The sequence below is a fragment of the Antedon bifida genome, chromosome 3 (assembly GCF_963402885.1).
Source record: "Antedon bifida chromosome 3, ecAntBifi1.1, whole genome shotgun sequence".
NCBI lineage: Eukaryota > Metazoa > Echinodermata > Crinoidea > Comatulida > Antedonidae > Antedon > Antedon bifida.
In genome coordinates this window covers 3,183,277-3,206,348 of record NC_136228.1, presented here as the reverse complement: position 1 = coordinate 3,206,348, position 23,072 = coordinate 3,183,277, and the positions used below count along the sequence as shown (strand labels likewise).

General features: G+C 32.4%; 2 protein-coding genes across 5 annotated transcripts in view; both read left to right on the top strand.

Annotated features, from left to right (window-relative positions):
- Positions 1-23,072, top strand: part of LOC144837396 (NLR family CARD domain-containing protein 4-like) — a 147,058-nt gene that overhangs the window by 80,774 nt on the left and 43,212 nt on the right. The window lies entirely within an intron of this gene.
- Positions 3,862-22,955, top strand: LOC144837490 (uncharacterized). 4 transcript variants are annotated; one of them, XM_078692631.1, is made up of 22 exons: positions 3,862-4,237; positions 4,623-5,185; positions 5,606-5,941; positions 6,185-6,208; positions 6,635-6,967; positions 7,345-7,437; positions 7,580-7,654; positions 8,449-8,493; positions 8,817-8,858; positions 9,397-9,429; positions 9,650-9,712; positions 12,354-12,434; positions 12,895-12,957; positions 13,772-13,828; positions 13,963-14,025; positions 14,461-14,523; positions 15,951-16,007; positions 16,299-16,346; positions 17,868-17,921; positions 18,211-18,261; positions 18,655-18,723; positions 19,387-22,955. In XM_078692631.1, the coding sequence occupies exons 2-22, from the start codon at positions 4,642-4,644 to the stop codon at positions 22,452-22,454; spliced, it is 5,262 nt and encodes a 1,753-aa protein (XP_078548757.1). In that variant the 5' UTR covers positions 3,862-4,237; positions 4,623-4,641; the 3' UTR covers positions 22,455-22,955. The 4 variants fall into 4 exon arrangements, with proteins under 4 accessions (XP_078548757.1, XP_078548755.1, XP_078548756.1 ...); XM_078692629.1 differs by having other exon boundaries at positions 8,446-8,493; XM_078692630.1 differs by having other exon boundaries at positions 7,577-7,654.

The window sequence follows — 23,072 nt, the reverse complement described above, 5'->3', positions numbered from 1 at the left end:
AGTTCATATAATAATATTCAAACATAATTATTAAAATATTAATAATAGCTGCTGTATAATTAATTATAGCACAATACTAATAATATTAACATAAAAGCATATATAATTTATAATGATTATAATACAGTATTACAATAAACTAATATAAGCTCTATTTAATAAATTCTAAATAATATTTAATTTATTTTTAAACTGAGATAAAATTAAATATTATTTACTATACCTAGACAGCCAGGTATTATATGAATATAAGAGGATTTTTCAAAATGTGTTTATTGTACATGACTTTCATAACCAACAGTGTCACACAAACTGTCAATGTATTTAAAGAATTGACATGCTTAACAAATATCTAACCTATTCTTTTAAAGTAAGGTAAACATAGTCGCATGGTACCTACAAGAAATAAAGTGGTGCAGTGATTACAAAAAAAAAGCGAAAAATCTGTGTAGACCACAGGGTTGTCAAAGACCTCTGTGAAAAAGTGGTCAGGTTGAAACCTTGTACTGGTGACTATGGCCCTGGTATTAATTTACTTGTATCCATTATAATAAAGTAATGTAAAAATATTATATTAATATTTTAGCACCATTCATATTTCAGATACATTTAAAAATCTTTGACAATTTTCTTTTGGAACAGATTAGGATGACTGTGTGAGGTCCAGTATTCATACTTTAGCTATACAGTTTCTGTATTTCACTACATATATTTATTTTTGTTTTCTTTGTACCCTCGGCAGCAGTACAAAAAAACTAATATCTGTCATTTAATAAAATTCTAAAATAATTCTTAAAGCATTTTATAGACACATATAAGAGAATAAAATTAATCAATCAATTTTTTCGTTATCAAAATAGATTGGTCAAGATGATCACACTTTTTATTTAAAAATACGTTCTGTTGCACTTTGTAATTTAAAGTACTGGAATGGCCTATACAATGTTAAGGTTACACCAGCTAGAAGGAAGAGTGGAGAGGGAAAAAAGGTGACAGTTTAAAAAGCATCCTTTATAATGGATGTGACAATAAAAGCTGATCTTTTTTCATATATTTTAAAATAAAAAATCACCCTTTGGAAGCATCCTTAAAATTGGTAAATATCCACCCTATGTATGAGCCCAACCCCTTATAAGGCAATCCTCATACACCACTAACTTAAAATGCACATAACTATTAAGTCAGTAGAGTTTTTCTTTATTAAAAATGTCATCGTCTCACAATAAAATTAATGGCAATGTTCATTTCAACCACGATAGCTTTTTTTAAGGCGAAAAAAAAATCCGATTTCTGCACTGAGGGCGACATATATGCACAGCCAGCCGTTGTACGTCATGAAGATAAGCATAAGGAAGTAACTGATTGTTACTTGGACAATATGTAAAACAATCTGCAGAAATTGAGCACCACTCAACTAACGAGATTCGGCAACTTGTACTTGTACCAGAAAATATTTAAAAATCCATTGGTACCTTAGGGAAATCCAAACCATGAAAGAACTGAAATCTCCTGAAGTTTTTGGAAAGAAACCAGGAGTTCAAGAAATTCAAAGTTACATTTTAAGTACACATTTTCAACTTCATATGGCCTACTACAAAATTATTAGGTCGATATATTTTAGATACATGTTGCTATGCTAAAAAAATCATATTCTAAACACACAAAAATGAGTTCTGTAAAGAACTGTATCTTGTTTTCAAGGATTTAATTTATGATTTGGTGAATATTTTGTTGTTATGGAACTCCAACTGGCTTCATAGCACAATATCCAGTATATCTGATTTGTTTGTGGCTAAATGTTTTTAGTCGCGTGGACGCGACTCTATAGTTCACTTTGTCGGTCGGTCTGTCTGTCGGTCCGGTATCACTATGCGTTTTATCGCTTTTCTGTACTTTTTGAACTGTTTTGATGTCAACATCTGGGCATTTACGTGAAATTGTGCACCTCTTATTGTGAATGACGTTAGAGTTGCGCAACGTGATTTACGCGCGATTTAACGATTTTCTTGTATTTAACATAGGTCAAAAACCAAATAACATTTTAAATTGAAACTTTGCAAAAGTTTAATTTATATCAGGCGCTAACTTTCTGTTGAAAAAAAAATGTGTGTTTTACACAGAGTTACGTGCGCACGCGCATTTAAAATTTTAAAATGCGCAAAATTATTTTTTAATCAACTTTCTACGCGTTTCTTGTCATTTTGAGCATGTCAAAAATTCCCATACTCGCGCAAATTCCCATATGCGCGCGGTGCGCACGTAGCGTGAAATACAACCAACTTTTAAACAATTTTGACTTAAAATTACGTCATATGAGCACGTCGAATTGCATAATTTGCGCACGTTTTTGATGAAAAAGTTCAAAAATTCGTAAAAAATTATGCCTTTTTAGTCGCGTGGACTCGACTCTATAGTTCACTATGTCGGTCGGTCTGTCTGTCGGTCCGGTATCACTATGCATTGTAGCACGCGACTTAATGGCTGTTGGCCTTGTTAAACATAAATGGAACTATTATTTGGTCTGAAAGGCTATTTCAAACTGTATAAAAAATAAAAGATTACTGGAATCTGAGAATCGTGACATATTTCAAATCTAATCATAGAGATAGCATTTTCACTGAAAGCTAGAGAGGACTGCTGTACCACACCAACGTGAGATAACAACTACAAGATTAAATTACTGTACATGGCCACTGTTCCCTGACTATATTATATATAATTTTTTATTATTTTGGATTCAAATATAATTATATTCTTGTAAAAGGTTAAAACAGAAACACTACTTAACACTGTGCAATAAATATGATTTATATTTTTAAAAAAAACAAATATAGTAAACCAACGTAATTTGATAAAACTAGTGAATAAAACCAAGAAATCATATTGTCACATCAAGATTCATAAAATTAATTATTATTATTATTATTATAAAATTAATTGAACTAAGGCCAAGTTATTAACCAAGTTATCATATGGGTGTTTAAAGTCGACATGCTACTTATTAACAATAAACTAATATCAGACACTCATGAGGGTCACATCAGCCTATTTTCTACCTACAGTTTGAATAGTAAGCTACACCATGGTAGTCCCTTACATTGGAATGAAATAAAGGTTATTATATAACACCTAAATAAATTCCTGTCATTTAATTGGACGATTGTGGGTCACATGGCGTGCAATAGTACGCACTATTAAACGATCGTTTAATAGTACTTTTTTAAACATTTTGTGTACGAAAAAAAAAAACGTTTCGCGGATGAAAAAAAATTTAGAATACAAAAATTACATTGAAATACAACAGCGCCACCTGTCGTCCTGCCTCTGTTTGTAAACACCACCGCGAGATATGCAAAAGCAGCAGATTTTTGTGTACGATTTGGAGATATATATGTACTAATTTCATTCAAAAAGGCATTTAAATTAGCTTTAGATCGTTTTTAGGATTTTGATTACTTAATGGGGACATCCCTACAAGACGTGGACTCGTTGGAAAAACCATAATTAGTCAAGATAAGTTCCAATTGTCTGTCGAAGTTTTGCCTTTTATTTTAGCCAATCTAGTACTACTACACTAGGTCTAGCCTAGCCTAGCTAGGCCTGTTAGTATTAGGCTAGGCCTAGCCTAGGCGTTTTAGCCTTGCTAAGCATAGGATTATTTGGTTGTTTGTTGACATAATTAACACTAAAGTAGGTGTGTTTATAAAATCCATATAAATATAACATTAACATTTAATATTATAATATTACTGTTTTAATCAATCTGAATGAAATGTAGGCCTCTTTGTGGCTAGGGCTACCTTATATTTGATTCAAATGACAGGAATCTATTTAGATGTTATATAAAACAAATAAGGAATGTTTAATATTCGTGTAATGGTACAAATAATGGCATTTGGTGAATGATGAAAGGTTACATCAACTCGGCGTTGCCTCGTTGATATAACCTTTCATCATTCACCTCATGCCATTATTTGTACCATTACACTCATAAACATTCATTATTTGTATAATATCGTTCAAAAGGTCAAATAAAAGAAACTAAATAAATAATATATAAATTTTTAAAGAAGTGATTGTTTGAGTTTATTTACTAATGACACTCATGTCTGTTTTGTCATTGTCATAAAGAGAACTTATCTTATTTGCATTGTGTCTTGATGGGGTGTGTTTGCTGTTCAAAGTACAAACAGTAGGCCTACAGCTATGGTTTTAGTAGGATCACCGTAATTTTCTGGTAAGCAGCAATACATTTTTAATATTTATTTATTTTAATTTCTGTTGTTTTAGCATATTGTTTAATAAAGCTAAATGCTGCTAGGCTAAAGACTAGGCCAATACAGTGTAAGTAAGTGCATGGAGGAAATTTCCTCCATGGTAAGTGCGGGTAAACCTACATGCTCTGAATGAAGTGGACATAGATTTCAAAAGCCTAATGCATGGGTCCAATTTACAAACTATATATGTTTCTTTAGCTACATTTATTTTTATGTATCTACACCAAATACAAATGAGGAGAATGATGATACGGTAGCCTACATAAAGTATGCACAATTACATAAAGCATCGCGAGTATAGAACTATGATAGGAGACAACAAAATAATTTTTTTTTTTTTTTTAGAAAACCAAATTGCAATGAAATGGCAGAATTGAATGATAAATTTGATGATTTGAAAGCCAATCTTAACAAACATTATGATGGTGAACATTATTGTTGGTTAAAATTCTGCTTATACAAGTCTTTAGATATAGGGGACTTTTACCAGAATGAAAAACCAGTAATAGCACATGAGTTGTTCAATAAGCTTGAGCTAAAAGGTTATATTACACCTACTAATGTCAGCCTGTTGTTGGAGATTACAAAGGTCACAGAAGTTAAGGCTGCTGAAAATCTTGTACTGGAGTATATTAAGCAATCTAACCACGATCAGAATGCTGATAAACAACTACATGTATTGTCACCATATCGGAAATGCTTGTTTAAAGCTTTAAAAAACATTGACGAAGCAAGTTTATTACGCGTTATGGCACGCTACAAACTGACGTCAAAGTTTGCCTCCAAAGATATTTGGAAAGTAGTATTCCACCTTGAGAGTAATGGAGAATTAGCAGATGATGATTACAAAATAAAGAGATTTGCACTTAATCTTAACCAACGTGCAAAGAATCTACTACTTGATAGAGGTAACACAAACCCTTCCTCAGTAAATGAATGATTTATAAATATAAATGATGATGTAATTTTACGTTTAATTGTATGTATGTAATTAAGAACCCCTTCTGAAGCAAAAATACAAATTAAATATACGTCCTTTTTAGTGAATTTTTAATTTTAATTGTTTTTTATAATTTATATGTATTTTGTTACGATATGAGCAATATATAATGCAAATATACAAATGTTGCTTTATCCAACTAAATAAATAATAAACATTTAGATGAGCATTTGTATTTTGAATTTGGGACTTATAGAGAGAATTATAGACTATTTTAACACGTTTTAGTGTTTCAGGTCATTTTACTGATTCAAATACCGAGCTTCTGAGGAATTTTTAGAAATCAATACAAATAATATTATTTTTAATTGTTCTTTTTTTTTTATAGTTTCAGAATTTCAGATGACTCTTTATACAAAACAGGGATCATCCTTAAACTGGGAAAAATGCTCTCAGCTTAAAGAATATTTTGCAGATGTATGCCCATCTGTCAATCCAATTACATTTGAATGGCACAGGTATCCCATTCCTTCATTCTTCCTTCTTCTATACATAACTGATCAAGCTGGCCTGTCAACACTTATGGACATGCATTCAAGTAAAGAGCTTCTCAGGAGTTTAGCACGCATCATTGAACCACAATATTGGAAAATGTTTGAAGACAAATGGAAGACAAACATTGAACCAGATGATTATGCAGTTGCTTCAAGAAAACTTGAAAAAAGTAAGATTTCATGCACTCATTTACATTAGAAATCTAATCAAGTTTAATTGATGTCATAAATTATTGAATACAAAAAAAACCACCACTTATTCTTTTTGTTATAATAAATATATATAAATTATCTATACTTGGCTTCAAATGTGTTATTTTTGCCACAATTATTTTCCAACCCCCACATTTTATTTCAGTACTGTAATATTCATTTAAAATACTGTTCAGTAAATTAATTTATTTTTCTTGCAGTGGATCGCTCTGAAGAAGGTCCAGGTAGATTATTTTATTGGCTACTATTTTTTTTAAACTTTAATTTAGTGCATTTTACATTTAAGCAGATTGAGCACATTTTTTAATAATGTTGGTTTTTGCCAAATTATGTTATGACCAGTTTACAGGCCCAATGGCCACTAAAACTAAATTGACATTCATAAATAATATAAGGATATTTGGTTTACATTATTCTTACAAATTGTCGCCGGTGCATCTCTGTCCTTTGTTTAGCACTCCTGTTCATCCAGCCTAAGACAGCTTAACTGCTTAACTGTTGAAACAATCGTGCACCATCACTGATAAATAAATAAATGAAGCCATACTGTGGATTTTTCATGCAAATCCCATCAAAAAACTATGATTCGTTGACAAATTTTGATTTATTTCTTGAGAAAGTTTAATTTCCATACACATTTTATCTTTAAGGTGCTGAGTTAAAGTTACGTCTTTGTGAAGACAAAAGTAAAAACTGCATATGGCCTATGAATTTATTCTTTAAAGGAGTTTATAACTTAGTTGATTATTTCAACAATAAGTTTTTTTTAAAAGTAACATCATGCGAATCTGGATCGTTGGTGTTATATCTGGCTGCTTATGACTCTAAAGCATTGCAAGACCTTTGGAAGATGTATTCAAGTCAACAGTTGCACAGCGATTTAGCAACAATTGTAGTAGACAAATTCCAGCAACAAGAATTGATTGATGTTAAAATTCATTACAAGGATTTCAAAGCTGCTGTGAGAAAGTTAGAGGAAATCGGTAAGACATTTGTAAAATTATTGTTGAAAAAAAATAATGGTATGTAGGCCCTGATTAACAAATTCAAACTAATATACCAAGATATACTGTAAGACATCATTTATTCACATCCGAGCACTATAACTTTTGTCTATGTTTTTACCCATTAAAGCTATTTCAAGTTGACAACTTCCATCATAAATTTCACACAGACTACAGGCATTAAGGAGAGGCGTGAAATGGGAAGGGTTAAAACAATTTTAGGAGGAGAGGTTTGCTAATAATAATAATAATATTATTATTATTACCAATACTTCATACTGTTATGTACAGTATGTTAATGTACATTGGTACAAACTGTGAGTTTGGAATGACTCAACATTTTAATTATTCAACAGAGAAATTAGACCAAGCAAAAATAGCTTCTGAGGAATTTTCAACTGTATGTAGAAAGGAACAAGAATCACCCGAAAATGTTGTAATAGAAAAAGGTGAGTCACTGAAGTTCAACAAGAATTTGTAAATCTTGAATAATAAAAGACATTAAATAGGCCTACAAGCAATATCTACATTGTCCTGTCATTACCAAACAGTTACATTATTTTTCTTATGTTAATTTTGTTTACCCAGCAGATGTAGCTTTTTCTGATATTGGACATGACACACTAACTACTGATAAGGATCCAGAGTGTGTTGGATCAATAAGTGGTGAGTTATTTTACTTATGATCTCAAAAGTTAATGATAATCTAAACAGTTTAGTGATACAGCAGTTTGAGTTAAAGTTGATGATGTTCACAGGTTTTCAAATGCTAGCACATGCAAATAATTATTACCATTTATTGTGTACCTGGAAAAGAACAAATACATTTTACTTAATTGTTTGATAAATGCATTGTTTTATTTTGTGGTTCCTATTTATTGGTTTATTTTTTGATCTGAAAGTTATTTGCACTATTAGAAGCAATGAGCAAGGATCAGAAGAACATGTTGAATCAAAAATAGGTTGTTAAATTTATATAGATATAAATATTTTTACCAACTGCATTCTCAAAGCATGTACTACAGTATTAGTCAAAACTGTTTGCTACCAGAACATTTACATTTTACATGGTTGGAAAATTTAGTAAATTTAAATCCACCATCTTTAGTAATGATACATCGATCTTATATGGTGCTTAATGCAAAAAAACTTTTCTAAGCGCTTCACATATTACCCCAGTCATTTTTTGATCAAACATGGAATTTATTTAGTACTCCCATAATGTTGCAGCTAGTAATAAGAGTAGTTGTTTTGACCTATTCCTACAGTATGTAGGCCTACATCTGGGTGGAGAGAATTAAAACTCACGATCTCACATGATAAATAGTAACATCCAACACACGGTGCCACACTCCCTCCGCACTACTTACAGTAGTAGTGACTGTGTTATTATTGACTTAACATTGTTATTAGCAACATTCTTGTATTATGCCTATGTTCATTATATTTAAATACAGTAGACATATCTACTTCTGATGTGGATCAAAGTGTTGGATCAAAAAGTGGTGAGTTTTAAATTTTACTGAAAGTAGAGTTTATTAAATAATCAATTTGCACAGGTTAGTAAATGCTGGCATATTGGCAACTGATGATGCTCTTGTAAAGGTAAGTTAATATTTTATTTTTTAATGTCTATTTTACATGAATATTAATTCAAATTTAGATTATAAAACAATGTGTGATTATAACTGATACTTAATGTTGCTTTGTAATGTGTTGATAAACATTCATTATTTATGTGATATTATACCAAAGTGTATATTTGTGTATAGAGACAGTAAAGTTTATCCTATCCTTATAGTAGGATATGTTTTTTCAAATTTTACAGATGAAGTTGGAACATCAGAAAGATCATTAAGTCCAGATCTAGGTATGATTATGTTAAAGAGTCTCAAATTTACTTTAGAAAAAGTTCTGTAGCACCACTTAAAAAAAAGACCTATTCTATGATGCTCATTTTGTTTCACAGCTGTCAGGGTTATTAAGTATTGTGGCAAAGGATTATATTTTATAATAATTTAAACAAACAATTTGAAACCTTTATTACTGTAACTGGTTCAAAACTTTGGAATAACCTTCCAGAATTTATAGGCCTAATCAAGCTTATTAGTTTATATTTTCAATATTTTCAATTTCATTTTCAATTTCAATGAAATTTAGGTACCATTATATCAATCATTATCATATTTAAAATTGTATTGTCAGTTATCCTATTATATAAACTAAGCTTTTCTTTATGCATTACCTTTTTTTTGCTTTGTCCTTAGGGTCCTCAATCTATGTTCAAAATGTTGATAACTGTTGATAAATAAATAAATAAAAAATGAACATGAAGCTACTCTTTTAATGAGGTTAATTTTGTGAGCAACATCTGAGCTTTTAATATATGTATTTTTTATTTTTTACAGATGAAATTAGAACATCAGAAAGATCATTTCCAGGTACTGTATGCTATTGTTATATTATGTTAAAGGCTGGCTCCCTGTTTAACATTAATAATAATTATTCCCATAGTATTGATTGTCCTTTTGTAATAAACAATACAACCTTTAAAACTGGAGCTTAAATATAATATATAACTCCTTAACCTCTAACCTCATCAACTTTAAAATGATAAGAATATTTGTTCTTATGCCTATGTTAATTTATATCTAAACTTAGTTGCCTCTGAAAGTGGACGTTACACGCTCTCTGTTACAGACCAAAGTGTTGGATCAAAAAGTGGTGAGTTCTTACCTCTGAAGATAGGACTTGAGAACTAGCTCATTCGTCCCTTTGACGTCATAAATGCAAACTCTACATTTATATATCGGTGAACTTAATAACACAGGTTAAACGTAATGTAGATAAATAGATAAGTTAAATTCAAAGTCAAGTTAAATGTGCAGATGGAGATCAAAATAAACAAACTTTATGGCATGATCAACAGTTAAAATAAATGTCACAAAGAGCACTGTGACAATTAATATTATGCTATGCTATGATAACAATGCTAAGTAAGAAAAATAAAGAAAACTATATTTGAACTCGTCACTTTGACGAGTTTGGGTTATCCGCGCAAACGCAACATGCACCACATACATTATATGAACGCCGACAATTATTATGAATTAAATATGTTTACAGTGTTGAATTGTACCTATTTTGTGTCATAAAGCATAACAGTATTTACGGAATACTCTGTTACTTGATGAAGCGAAGAGATGAGTTACTGCGCTCTACCCCAGCACTTGTCACTGGAGTTACCGCTATCAGCTCCAAAATCCAATAGATGTTTGGGTACATATTTCTACTGCATAGTGTAGATGGCTTATTTGATTCATTACACCTGTTTTGATAACAAGTACTTAATTTGTGTGATGACCATGGTTTTAAGTTAGAAACGATTAGATGGATATATAGTACATAAAAATAGCGTAATAATATAGACTTACCACAGTCGTTTCCAAAGTTGAATTTCGTGATGCAATGTGCGAGGACATGGAAGGTCCGGAAAATAGAATTGCATTAGCTCGTCAACGTCATTAAGTATATTCAAATTAGATGGTATCAGAGCTAATGCTCTGAGGGTTTTGACGTAATACCTTGGAATCTTTCACTCATTCCCTCCAACGATCCATCTACGAACGGCAGGAAAATTGCCCGGCGAAAGTATGTTCTTGGCCCATTTGCATGAACGTTGTTTCTTAAGGTCTGTTTTCCACAGATCCGTGGCATTTGTATTTTATTACCAGACACATCGGCCATGCTCTTCACTTTACTGTATATGTTCTTGAATGTTGCTTTCCCACCATTGAGTCTAATATCCTTTAGTTCACTGACTACAAGATTTATTTGGCTGTAGGCCTCAATGATATCTAGAGTGCTCCCTTGGAGGGATTTACTAAGGGATTTGGTGTACCCAAAGAGATGTAGGGCCGTTTGAAAAGCAACGATGAAAGTCGGGCTGCGGATTTGATGAAACAGTCCCTGTGCATCGCTTCTTGATTTACTGTCCCACTTTCTTGTACCTTTGTTTGATGCTATTGTCTCAAAGCACTCTAAAAGAAAAGGATATAGCTCATCAAAATCCTCAAGAGCTGTATGCCGCTCCACTCACCTGGTTTCACATAGAGGCTTTATCTTCTTTTTGGCAGACATACGTTTCGGATCATCAAAGCTGGCAACGTCATCCTTTTCCTCAATTTCTACTTCAAGTTCATTCTCACATTCGTTGCTGACTTCTTCATCATCGTTTTCTTCGTCAGTTTCATCTTCACTATCACTATGTAATGCTTTTCTATTCTGATTTGAATCCGTGGTCTCTTTTGCGTCGGGTACAACACGTTTGGTTATCATGATGTCTTCTAATGTGTGTTGTCTTTTCGGCGAAAACTTAAAAAACAGTCCGGCTGATTTAAGTGTACAAATCATATTGTGAATTTCAGTAACTTTACAGGCTTGAGAGAGTGCCAGGTTGAGCCCATGGCTTGCACAGTGATAATATGGAGCTCGTGGACTGAAGACTTGGAAGAGTTTTGCACATCCGTTTTGGCACCCTGTCATGTTGCAGCTCCGTCGTAGGTTTGTGCCCTACACATTCCTGGCTCTAGTCCAAGAGATTTCAACGAAGCGACCAGTTTGTCGCATATGGCTTTCCCGGTGCATTCCTCACAATCGATGAACTTGATAAATCCTGTTAGATACCTTATAACAAGTCCAAGCTGTTCCCAATTTGACGAGTCTGTGACCTCATCGGCCTTAATTCCAAAATATCCACTTCCGTTTTTTATTTCAGTTGTTATAATACGTTGAATAAACTTCTTTATGCATATTATAAGCTCGTTCTGTGCCGTTTTTGATATGTAGGTGGAATTCTTAGCATAGCAAACCATTTTTATCATGTCAAAAAGTTGCTCCATATTATCAACTACAAGTTTCGTTGAAAAATAAATTTTTCTCAGAATTTATGAGCAACCATAAAATTTCATAAAATCGCACGTAACTTACGCTGCGCGACTCTATCGTCATATTACACAGTTTCCTGCACATCTAAAGTTTCTGACAAAGTTATACCATACCTCCATGGTTGTACGATGTTATGTCCACAACAATTAGAGATACACCTGCAACAAAATTCTGGGGAAGAAATAAGAATAAGATGGGAAAAAAAAAGATCCTGACAACAACAAGGGGTTATCCGCCATATGCAATATGGGTACAATAAATGGATAATAAAGTAATTGGCTGTAAATGTATTTGTATTTAAATTACGTATTGCTTTAAAGAAGGGACTTAATAACTTAACAACGGTACATAAAAGTAATACTGTAGATATATCATTGCTAAACAAATAAAGTATACATTTTTATATTTTTTTTTTTAGTCATAGAAGATGCGGCTACTTCTGTTAGTGAACATTACATGGATTCTGTTACGGATCTCAAACGTGTTGGACCACAAAGTGGTGAGTTCTTGTATGCTGATTAAACTTCATGTGTATGTAATCTTAGAGGAAATTGAGATTCAATTGATACTCTCTAATAATCTTAATTAAGTGTAAATTTAGAAGGCAAAATTTAAAATTGGTATGGTAGATGGCACTATGAAATGGTGTGCATTATTTGCATGTTCTTTATACCCTTGTACATTTGTAGCAATCCAAAAAAACTAAATAAAATTTGATAAATATCTAGTGAAAGTTTGATTTTTTGTATATGACTAAATATTTATTGACTTTCAGACACATTGATTTTCACAGTCATGTACCCATGAAAAACATAAATACTTTTTAATACATAAACTTTTATTATTGAAATGAAAAGGTTCAAATACAGTATATGAGTTGCTGTGTTTGTTTAAGAGAGTGACTCTAACCTCATTCAAATTACTAAGAATGCTATTATTATTATTCATATTTAACCTAGCTGCTTCTGAAAGTGGACGTTACACGCTCTCTGTTATGGACGAAAATGTTGGATCAAAAAGTGGTGAGCTCTTACCTTTAAAGATATGACTTAATTAATTAATTAATTAGGATTGATTGATTGATTGACTTGAGAACTAGCTCATGCAAACTCTACCTTTATATCAGTAAACAATAATAATAGTTTAGATAAAAGTAAACTTTATGGCATGGTCACCAGTTGAAATAAGTCACGAAAAGCAATAGGAAACAGTTGAATAAAATTGGTGATTGGCTGTATATGTATTTGTATCAAATTAGGAAAACTTGCATTAAAGAAAGAATACAAGGAAAAAATATAACAAGTTGTAACCAGGTTTGCACACTGTAGTGTGAATAAATCACACTGATGAGAGGCCTGTTTTTGTTCCAAGATGTTCCGAGTTGTTACTGCGCGCGTATGTTGCCCTGGTATTAAACTGACAATCATATTAATCAAATAGAGCGTATGCTTTCCCCCGAGATTTCACAAGGTTTGCGTATGCATGTGTGAAAACGTATAATAAGTCAGGCGATCAAATCTGGTTACAATTTGCTACAAGATAACCAAGGATTATGAATTACGCAGAAACATAAGTTGCAAGTCGTCTTTCCATTTATTTCTCACAATACTAAACCCATTAATCCAGCAAGCCACCTGGTAATTCAAAGTAGTCCTTCTAATACATAATACATAACTAACTAAAAAACGCCTTCACTGCCAGGCTTAAAAAAATGTATATGGAAAGTGTTATTTATGTTAAATTAAAAATAATTTAGAATTTACAAGCACACCATATAGTTTTTTAAGTGTTTATGTAAAAGTCATAATTAAAAAGTTCTATATGATTTTTTATTAGCTGCACAAACATACTCCAACACGACTGATATTGAACAAGAAATAAAATCTCTTGAAGGTAAGTAAAAATATTGGTCCATTTAAATGAAAATAATAGTAATAGTGTCTATAATCACAATGACAATCATTGCTGAAAACAATTGTTTTAATTGACAACCATTATTGAAAGTTCAATGTGATTTGTTTTATCAGGTTCAATAAGTTTCTATGCAGGTCGTAAACAAGAACTTGAAGAAGAACTTGCTGAAACTGAACGTGAGTCATCATTTAGAAACAAATTATTATTAGAACAACTAACAAACTATATTTGGTATAAAAAAAATGGTTTGTGGACTGGCTATTGCATTAGTGATGAGTGTAACTCAAAGGTCAAAAATGTAATTTCCGGTCATTTTTGACCAAAATGTCCTATTAGACTGAATATGAATGCAAAATTACCTTGTTGTGACCAGTGGTTGTAAGGACCTATTGGTGTTTTGGTCTTATAACCTTTCACCTTGACCTTTTGCCACATTTTCAAAATGTGTAACCAAGCCAAAAATGATTGTTTGACCATCCTAAACCAATTTCTGAAGTCAAATTCTCTGGACCTCAAAGACGTGCATACGAAAGTTGATCTAGCTACTACTGTACAGTAATAAGAAAGCATTAACAATTTTTAAATAATAAATTATATTTTTATTATTACAGGTTTATTAAGACTCAATGAAAATCGTAAGCAAAATCAAGAAGAAGAACTTTCTGAAACAGAAGGTGAGTCATAAAACATATACACTAATTATTTTAACACACTTAAGTATCCTTGTTATTTGGTTGTTTGCATTTTATTTGGTACACATATACTTGCTTTACTCCAGCATTTAATTATGACCCAGAGTTTTTCGGAACTAGAGATAGATGCCATGTGTTGCGTCTGGCCAGATGAAAGGGGCTAACTTTATAGATGTTGTGGCCCACAATAATTTAAAGATGAAGGTGTTAGCAAAATGAAATGTTGAAGGCATGCTGTAGAAGGGATTTCAATGTACTGGTACATGTCTTGAACTGTTTTGCACATCATTTTGTTTTAATGTTCCTGTGCTTGGAGGATGACTGTTGTTGATGAAGGATTCTGGTGGTGAGAGGATGCATTACCCATACGGGGAATTCATCCTCTCACCTACTGATTTTGATGTTGGAAGGGAAAGTTGGAATAGTGTCTGTACTTACATTTGTCATGTATGTTGTTTAGTCTAATAGTGCATCTATCTTTCTGACGGCTTAGTTTTATCAACTATGAACTTGTCTTGATGAAAATCAATTTGAAATTTCCAGGTGTCATGGCACTGTCCTAACCATGGATCATTGAGGTACATGAACATTGACAATGTCACGAGTTTAAAATACATTCCTTTTCACTAAATAATCTTTCGCATGGTGAAGTCCACGATTTATAAATTTACACCTTTGCATAGCGAATAATGATCTTTGATTGTAAAATCTAAACAGTTACTCCTAATCGGTCTAATTTGGTATCAATTTGAACAGAAAATATCACATTTTCACGTACATATCTCTCATTAATATTGCGGGAATATTGTTAAATTAAGAGTTTTATAGAAACAGTACTAGTACTAGGAGGCTACGGTCCAGGGGAAAAATACCGGGGGGAGGGGGTTTAGGGGAATGTCCGGGGGTAAAATGTCCAGGGGAAACTAGCCTAGATCCGATTTCACAACATTAAGATATTATTATTATTATTATTATTATTTACATGTTTATAAGCATTATAAATTATAGTTACGTCCTGTAATTTGTGAGTTTCTTGCGGTTGGATCCATGTTAAAAATAATATTACTTTTAAAGCAGCTGGCCTATATACAAATATAAAGTGTCTGAAAACCTGGCCTTTGGCATTCTGTTTAAGACAAAAGTGGAAAAACAATTGAGCGGTTTTAGAAGTTGCATACTTTTTAATTGTGTATTATTCACATGCACAACACATGATATGAAATCAATCAATCAAATGGCAATAATACATTCATAAAAATGTATTATTAAAAGTAAAGTACAATAAAAGTGTATTCATCACATGTATCATATGTTAAAATACAATAAAAGAAAAATAATGAAATAATCAAAAAGAACTTCAAAAGAGCTTGTAAAAAACTTGATACCATTTTATTTGATGTCTTTTATAGATTTACTAAGGCACTATGAATCGCTTAAAGAAAAACTTAAAGAGATTATAAGTAAAGGTAAGTTTAACGCATTCAAGAATAGCATTAAGCCTGTTTTCCTGTCGACGTTATTCGACACTATCGTTAACAATAATTGGCGATCTTCTACGTAAACATTGAAATGTTCACGATTTACAGGAAAAGGTATTCGCTATCGTTATCATTTCAACTTGATTGTTTTCAAACGATCGTCGTTGAACTTTTAACGATCAACGACGATAGCGTTAAATAACGTTGACAGGAAAACAGGCTTTAGAATTTATAAAAAATGTTGTAAAAACCCTAACTGTATTTGATTTTTTTTTATAGGTGGAGACCGTGAAATGCAGAAGAAAGAACTACTTTTGTCAACTGAAGGTAAGTTTTGGAAACAATTCCTTATATAACTAGAGGGCACTCTACCTTCAATATATTTTTCCTACATAAAAATTTCCTCCTGAAAAAAACCCATTTTTGTTTGTTTGTGACTTGACATTTTACTCTGAACCTTAAGTTCAACAGAGTTTTGAAGCAAACTGTGACCTGTAGACAATGAAATATCTATATTATAAGTGAGAGAGTTTGTACGTCTGTCTGTTTGTTTGTTACTGCACGTAACCTTAAATATGGGGTATCAAAATGACCGCAATTGTACCGGGAATGTTCTACATTTGAAAATCATCCGCCATCTAGGATCCAAGTTAGGGGCCAAAATGTGGTCAAAATGGCCCACTTTTCCCCACTTTCGATGTTTGTTCGTTATACAAATTTCTGTTTCTGCACGTAACCATACATATGGGGTATCAAAATGATCGCAATTGTACCGGGAAGATTTTAAACTACATTTCAAAAAGTCCGGGGATTTGGTGGGAGAGTGGGGTTGGGGTTCAAGGGATAGTGGGGATTTTGCTTAGGCTAGGGGTAGTAGGCTATCAAATTGACCAGAATTGTGGTAGGAAATTGTTAAAGTATTTTAATTATCACTGGGAAGGAAATGGGAGTTTGGGGTGGGGATGTAGGCCTATCACCATGACGGAAACTGTACAGGGAATGTTTTAAACTACATTTGAAAACTGCCACTGAGGGATTATGGGTTGGGAGTGATGGCTAACATTATTTGTACTGGAACCGTCTTAAACACATCACCCAGTATCTGGGGTGTGTTGGGAGGGATGAGGGGGAGCAAAAATACTGGCGTAATGAAGTATATGATTGGAATTGTACTAGGTAAAAAGTTACTACATTTTGAACTGTCCTGGGGTAGAGTTAAGGTTAGTTATTTGTGGCTGGGATGGTTAGAGGAGAAAGAAGGCTGGGGGCCGTATTACCAAAATTAGATATTTCAATCATCAGCCAATATGACACCTATTCATTTACACAGTTTACAACATACTTAAACCATAGCCCTATCATAGCTATGTATACTCCTCTCAATTTGAAGCTGTGCACAGAATAGAGCTTAAAATTGCATTTGAAACAGTTTTAGACCGTTTTGAGCATTTCTAAAAAATCTTCCACACAAAAACAGAATTTGTTTTTAAAAAAGAGTGTGGGGTGTTATTGAACAGGGGTGGAGGTTGGTGAGGATAAAGAGATACTGGCGTCGGGTGTTATGTACTGAGAAGGCTTCAAACTAATTTTGAAACCCGCCCTGGGGCGGGTATAATTGCTAGTATATAATATATTGTAAATAGTTTTTGTGGATTGTGACCTTTGACCCTACGACAAAATTCAACTACTCTTAGATGATGGATAAAAATTGAACTTTTGCAAGATTTTGGGTGATAAATCATTGTGACCAAGTTTCGAATAAGTAAAGATAGGAAAAAATCATAGTATGTTAAAAATAAATATTGTGGAAGCTCCAAGTAAGATGATATATTTGAAATTTTTGGAAAGGTGTAGGAGGCCGTAAAATACAGAAAGAAGAAATACTACTTGTTTCAACTGAAGGTAGGATTTGAAAACAATTCCTTACAATAATAGTTCTAATATCAGATAAATAATGAATTTGGACTTTTAAATTTAAAAAAAAAACCTCACTTCGCTCTGTGTAATATTTAATAATAGAATGTATACACAACGTGCACACCAAAAACCAAAATGCATACTGTAAATAACAATACAGGTCCGTAAATTGAAATACATAAGTGCCTGTCATGACCAATCATAACATTTTTGTAGAAGAATGTTTACAATTTATAAGATTGTTGTAATAAGATGCTCAATTTCGTTTTGATAGCTAAAGGAGACCATGGGATGCAAAAAGAAGAACTACATCTTTCTAAGGAAGGTGGGTTTTAAGAATATAAATTATTTTATTATAGTGCAACATTTTATTGTTTCTGATCATGAGCATAGCACACACAATCTTGATGCATTATGCTTATTTTGGAGATGAGCAGATGCAATCCAAATCTCAACTGTCCCGGATATGTACCTGTCTCACACAAGATATAGACTGTGGTAGTCACTGAGATTTGATTCTTTATTCTTAGAGCATTGAGGAGAGACAACCTCTACCCTTAAGCCTTGTCTACACTATCAAACTTTATGTGGTGGTCCATATATGGACATGATAATGTCATTTCACTACGATATTTAAGCATAGCACTACCATATGGGCTAATTGAGTAGTTTGCATGATTACAGTGCTAGATTTTCAATTGATTTATTATATTCATAGGTCAACTTCTAAAAAATTATGAAAGACGTAAAGAGGAACTTCAAGAAAACCTTTATTCAACTAAAGAGCGTAAGTTTAGAAATTAGTATTTGTACTTTACACACTTTACATTACAATTGTAAGAAAAAAAATGAATTTTTCATTTGATAACTAATGAATCAAATTAGCAGTTATAATTTGTTTAAGTTTGTTTATTATTGTGATTGTTGATTATAAACAGACAAAATAGGATTATATTTAAAAACAATTTGGGCAGTGGAACATGAAAAGTACAGTTGAATATTTTTACCAGAGCCTAAAGTGAAATAGCAAGTACTAATTAAATATAAATAAGTTCACAACCTTTGTGCTCGGATTATAAGAAGAAAAGCAGAAAAGTTGTTTTAATTAAATTTTCCAGGTCGCATACTACAAGTATTATTCCCAATTTGCTTTTAAATTGTAGACATAAAAACTTCACAAAAAACTAAGAGATTGTCACTTATTTGTTTGTTACTAATTTAGTAATACGGTAAGTTCATTGATTACCGGTAATCGTTTTCTATAGAAAAAGAATCTTGTTTTAGATTTGTTCAATTCAAACATTCTGCGGGTTAATGTTCTATCATTATTAAATTACAATAAACATTTTTCTATAATTAGACAAACATCATAGCGATATATATCGTGATCATTGATTGAATTTTGAATTAGTTTTTTATTCTAGTTATTTGGACTATTTCTTTTTTACAGAACAAATAGAAACGTATCTACTTAATAGACACCAGTGGCACAACATCAACAAATTTACACCAGAAATTTGTAATCCTTATTATGTAGTTGATGTAAATAAAGTTTTCAGTGATTTGGAATTCTGGGAAAAGAAAAGAAACAAGCCTATAACGTTAGAGGATATGTTAAATGTTATCAAATCCAAACCAGCATGTAAAGTTCTTATAGAGAGTGAGATGGGTACTGGTAAAACAACTTTATTAAGGTACTTAGCATACAATGCCATTAAAGCCCTTGAAGGTAAAATCGTATTCCTTTTGAATGCAAGAGAGTTAGATACAAATGAGGGCATCTTAGATTTGATGGTAAAGCAACTGAAAATTAAAGATATTAGTTCAAAGACCAATCTTCCACCTGATTCAAATTTGATTAAACGATTTATAGTAAATCATGTGGATAGAGTTGTGTTGATGTTAGATGGCTTAGAGGAATTAAGGTTTAAGAATACAAGCTTAATGATGATGATGAGAAAAGAAAACCTGGAGAAGAGTGTTGTGATACTTACATCAAGGTCAGGGAACCTTGATGAATTCATTAAAGTGAGTGATATACATGTAAGAGTTGTTGGATTTGATGAAGATTCTATAGGAAAGTATGTTGACAAACACTTTGGGAATTTTGGTAAACCAGAATTGGGAAATTCCCTTAGAAAGGAGTTGGGTATTGGCAAACAAGTTTGGAATCGTAAACACCCGGACATTTTGTCATTGTGCAACAACCCCATGTTTCTTCTCACAGTTTGTAATATGTGGGAAGATATGCAAAGTCTTCCTCATAATAAAGCTGACATTGCTAAAGTATTATTTATTAATATTTTGAATCAGTTTAGAAAAGAGAAACACCAAAAAATCTATCAATTTCAGGATATTCCATTGGAATATGAAAATTGTATGATTTTGTTAGGGAAAAGTATGTTTAACAGCTTAAAAGTAAATCACCTTTCAATAAACGAAAAAGACCTTAACACCAACAAGGATATTGTTGACTTGGCTTTGAAACTTGGATTTGTTTATAGAGATGCACCAATTGGAAAATCTAACTTTGACGTGATTTATATGCCTCTTCATACATTAATAGGGAAGTCATTGGTAGGGTTTTACTTGTGCAAATTATGTGAAGCAGAAAGTGTGGAGTGCACAAAGGATACACGAGAATTGCTTACCCAATTGAAAGATGATGACTGGGAGATGATAAGAGAAAGTGAGAATTTAGAGGGCGCAAAACATTTTGCAATTAATTTCCTTGGTGGTGATGCGGATAAATTATTAAAGCATTGGATTACAGATAATGTATCATATCAGGACCAATTTTTCCGCAGCTTTTATACGACTGTGTCAGCCGACTGCAAAGGTCGAGTTCTTGCCCACATTTTAGGCCTTGCTAATGTAGTTAACTTTGACATGCATAATTACAATCTAACAGGTGATGTAATGAATGAAACGATTAGAGAGTGTTCTTATAGAGGATTTGAGTTGACATTACATGCTCTAAATATTAGTGATAATTACTTCAGTGACATTGATGGTGTTTTACTAGGTAAGTTTTTGAGTACATCGCCTAACCTGATTAAACTTGACATGCATGATTGTCAACTATCTGGTAATATAATGAATTATATGATTATAACATATAAAGGAAATGAGTTGAAACTGCAAGAGCTTGATATTGCAAATAATGATATCAGTGACATTGATGGTACTTTATTTAGTACTTTCTTGAGTAAGTGTCCTAAGCTGGTTAAACTTTGCATGGATAATTGCAAACTATCAGGTAATGTAATGAATGAAATGATGAGAGTGCATGCAATAGATGAGTTAGAATTACAAGAGCTTCATATTGGGTATAATGATATCAGTGACATAGATGGTACTTTACTAGGTACTTTCTTGAGTAAGTGCCCTAAACTGGTTAAACTTGGCATGTATTATTGCAAACTATCAGGTAATGTAATGAATGAAATGATGAGAGTGCATGCAGTAGATGAGTTAGAATTACAAGAGCTTAATATTGGAAATAATGATATCAGTGACATAGATGGTACTTTACTAGGTACTTTTTTGAGTAAGTGTCCCAAGCTGGTTAAACTTGGCATTCATAATTGCAAACTATCAGGTAACGTAATGAATGAAATTATGAGAGTGCATGCAGTAGATGAGTTAGAATTACAATTGCTTTATATTGGGTATAATGATATCAATGACATAGATGGTACTTTACTAGGTACTTTCTTGAGTAAGTGTCCCAAGCTGATTAAACTTGGCATTCATAATTGCAAACTATCAGGTGACGTAATGAATGAAATGATGAGAGTGCATGCAAGAGATGAGTTAGAATTACAAGAGCTTAATATTGGAAATAATGATATCAGTGACATAGATGGTACTTTACTAGGTACTTTCTTGAGTAAGTGTCCCAAGCTGGTTAAACTTGGCATGTTTAATTGCAAACTATCAGGTAATTTAATGAATGAAACGATGAGAGTGCATGCAAGAGATGAGTTAGAATTACAAGAGCTTAATATTGGTTATAATGATATCAGTGGCATTGATGGTACTCTACTGGGTATTTTCTTGAGTAAGTTTCCCAAGCTTTTTAAAGTTTTCATGTTTAATTGCAAACTATCAGGTAACATAATGAATGAAATGATGAGAGCGCATGCAAGAGATAAGTTAGAATTACAAGAGCTTAATATTGGTTATAATGATATCAGTGGCATAGATTGTACTCTACTAGGTACTTTCTTGAGTAAGTGTCCTAAGCTGGTTAAATTATACATGCCTATTTGCAAACTATCAGGTAACATAATGAATAAAATGATTGGAATGCATGCAAGAGATGAGTTAGAATTACAAGAGCTTAATATTGGGTATAATGATATCAGTGACATAGATGCTACTTTACTAGGTATTTTCTTGAATAAGTGTCCTAAGCTGATTTACTTGTACATGTTTAGTTGCAAACTATCAGGTGAAGTAGCTAATGTTGTGGTCAGAAAGTGTGCTAATAGAGGAATCAAGTTAAAAATGTGATCATATCACTGAGAAGTAAGCATTCTCAAGCATTGTTAGCCAACACAGTGGTAGGCTACTAATTTCATGAACACTTGTACTATACTATTGTAGAACTGTCTGGAATTGTTCCTATGATAGACAATCCAGGTGCTTTTGTAGACCAGACAGGAGTAGTTTAATCATTCTGTAGCATTTTAAATGTAGCAAAATTTAGGCTACTGGTGTAATGTTATGACTTATGGGAATAATGACTATAATAATGCGCAATAGACGACTGTGTAAACTTTTATAACTTTAATGTAAAACTCCAGATTCAAGATGGCTGTCAAAACCATGTGCACGAATTGTGCGGTGGGGTACACATTACAGTTGTGTTCAGGCTTACAATATCATTACATCCCCTTTACTGAAAGATGGAAAACATATGTGTCAAAATGTGATTTACTTTAGGCATAATAGATTAGCTTGAATACATGCTGGATATCTTCAGCATGAGTATGAATATAAGAAAACTGAATAAAAACTATTTGTGAAACAAATGTAACTTTCAACTTTGTTTATAACTATCAGTTCAAGAATCAGTGTCTTTGTATCATGTTTATGTATTATTATTATTAGAGTTATTGGCGAATCTTG

Excerpts from the sequence above, each read along its gene's own strand:
- LOC144837490 (XM_078692628.1), top strand. The coding sequence starts at position 4,642 with ATGGCAGAATTGAATGATAAATTTGATGATTTGAAAGCCAATCTTAAC. Across the intron at positions 7,438-7,576 it reads AAATGTTGTAATAGAAAAAG|CAGATGTAGCTTTTTCTGAT; the intron begins GTGAGTCACTGA and ends TTGTTTACCCAG. Across the intron at positions 9,713-12,353 it reads AAGTGTTGGATCAAAAAGTG|TCATAGAAGATGCGGCTACT; the intron begins GTGAGTTCTTAC and ends TTTTTTTTTTAG.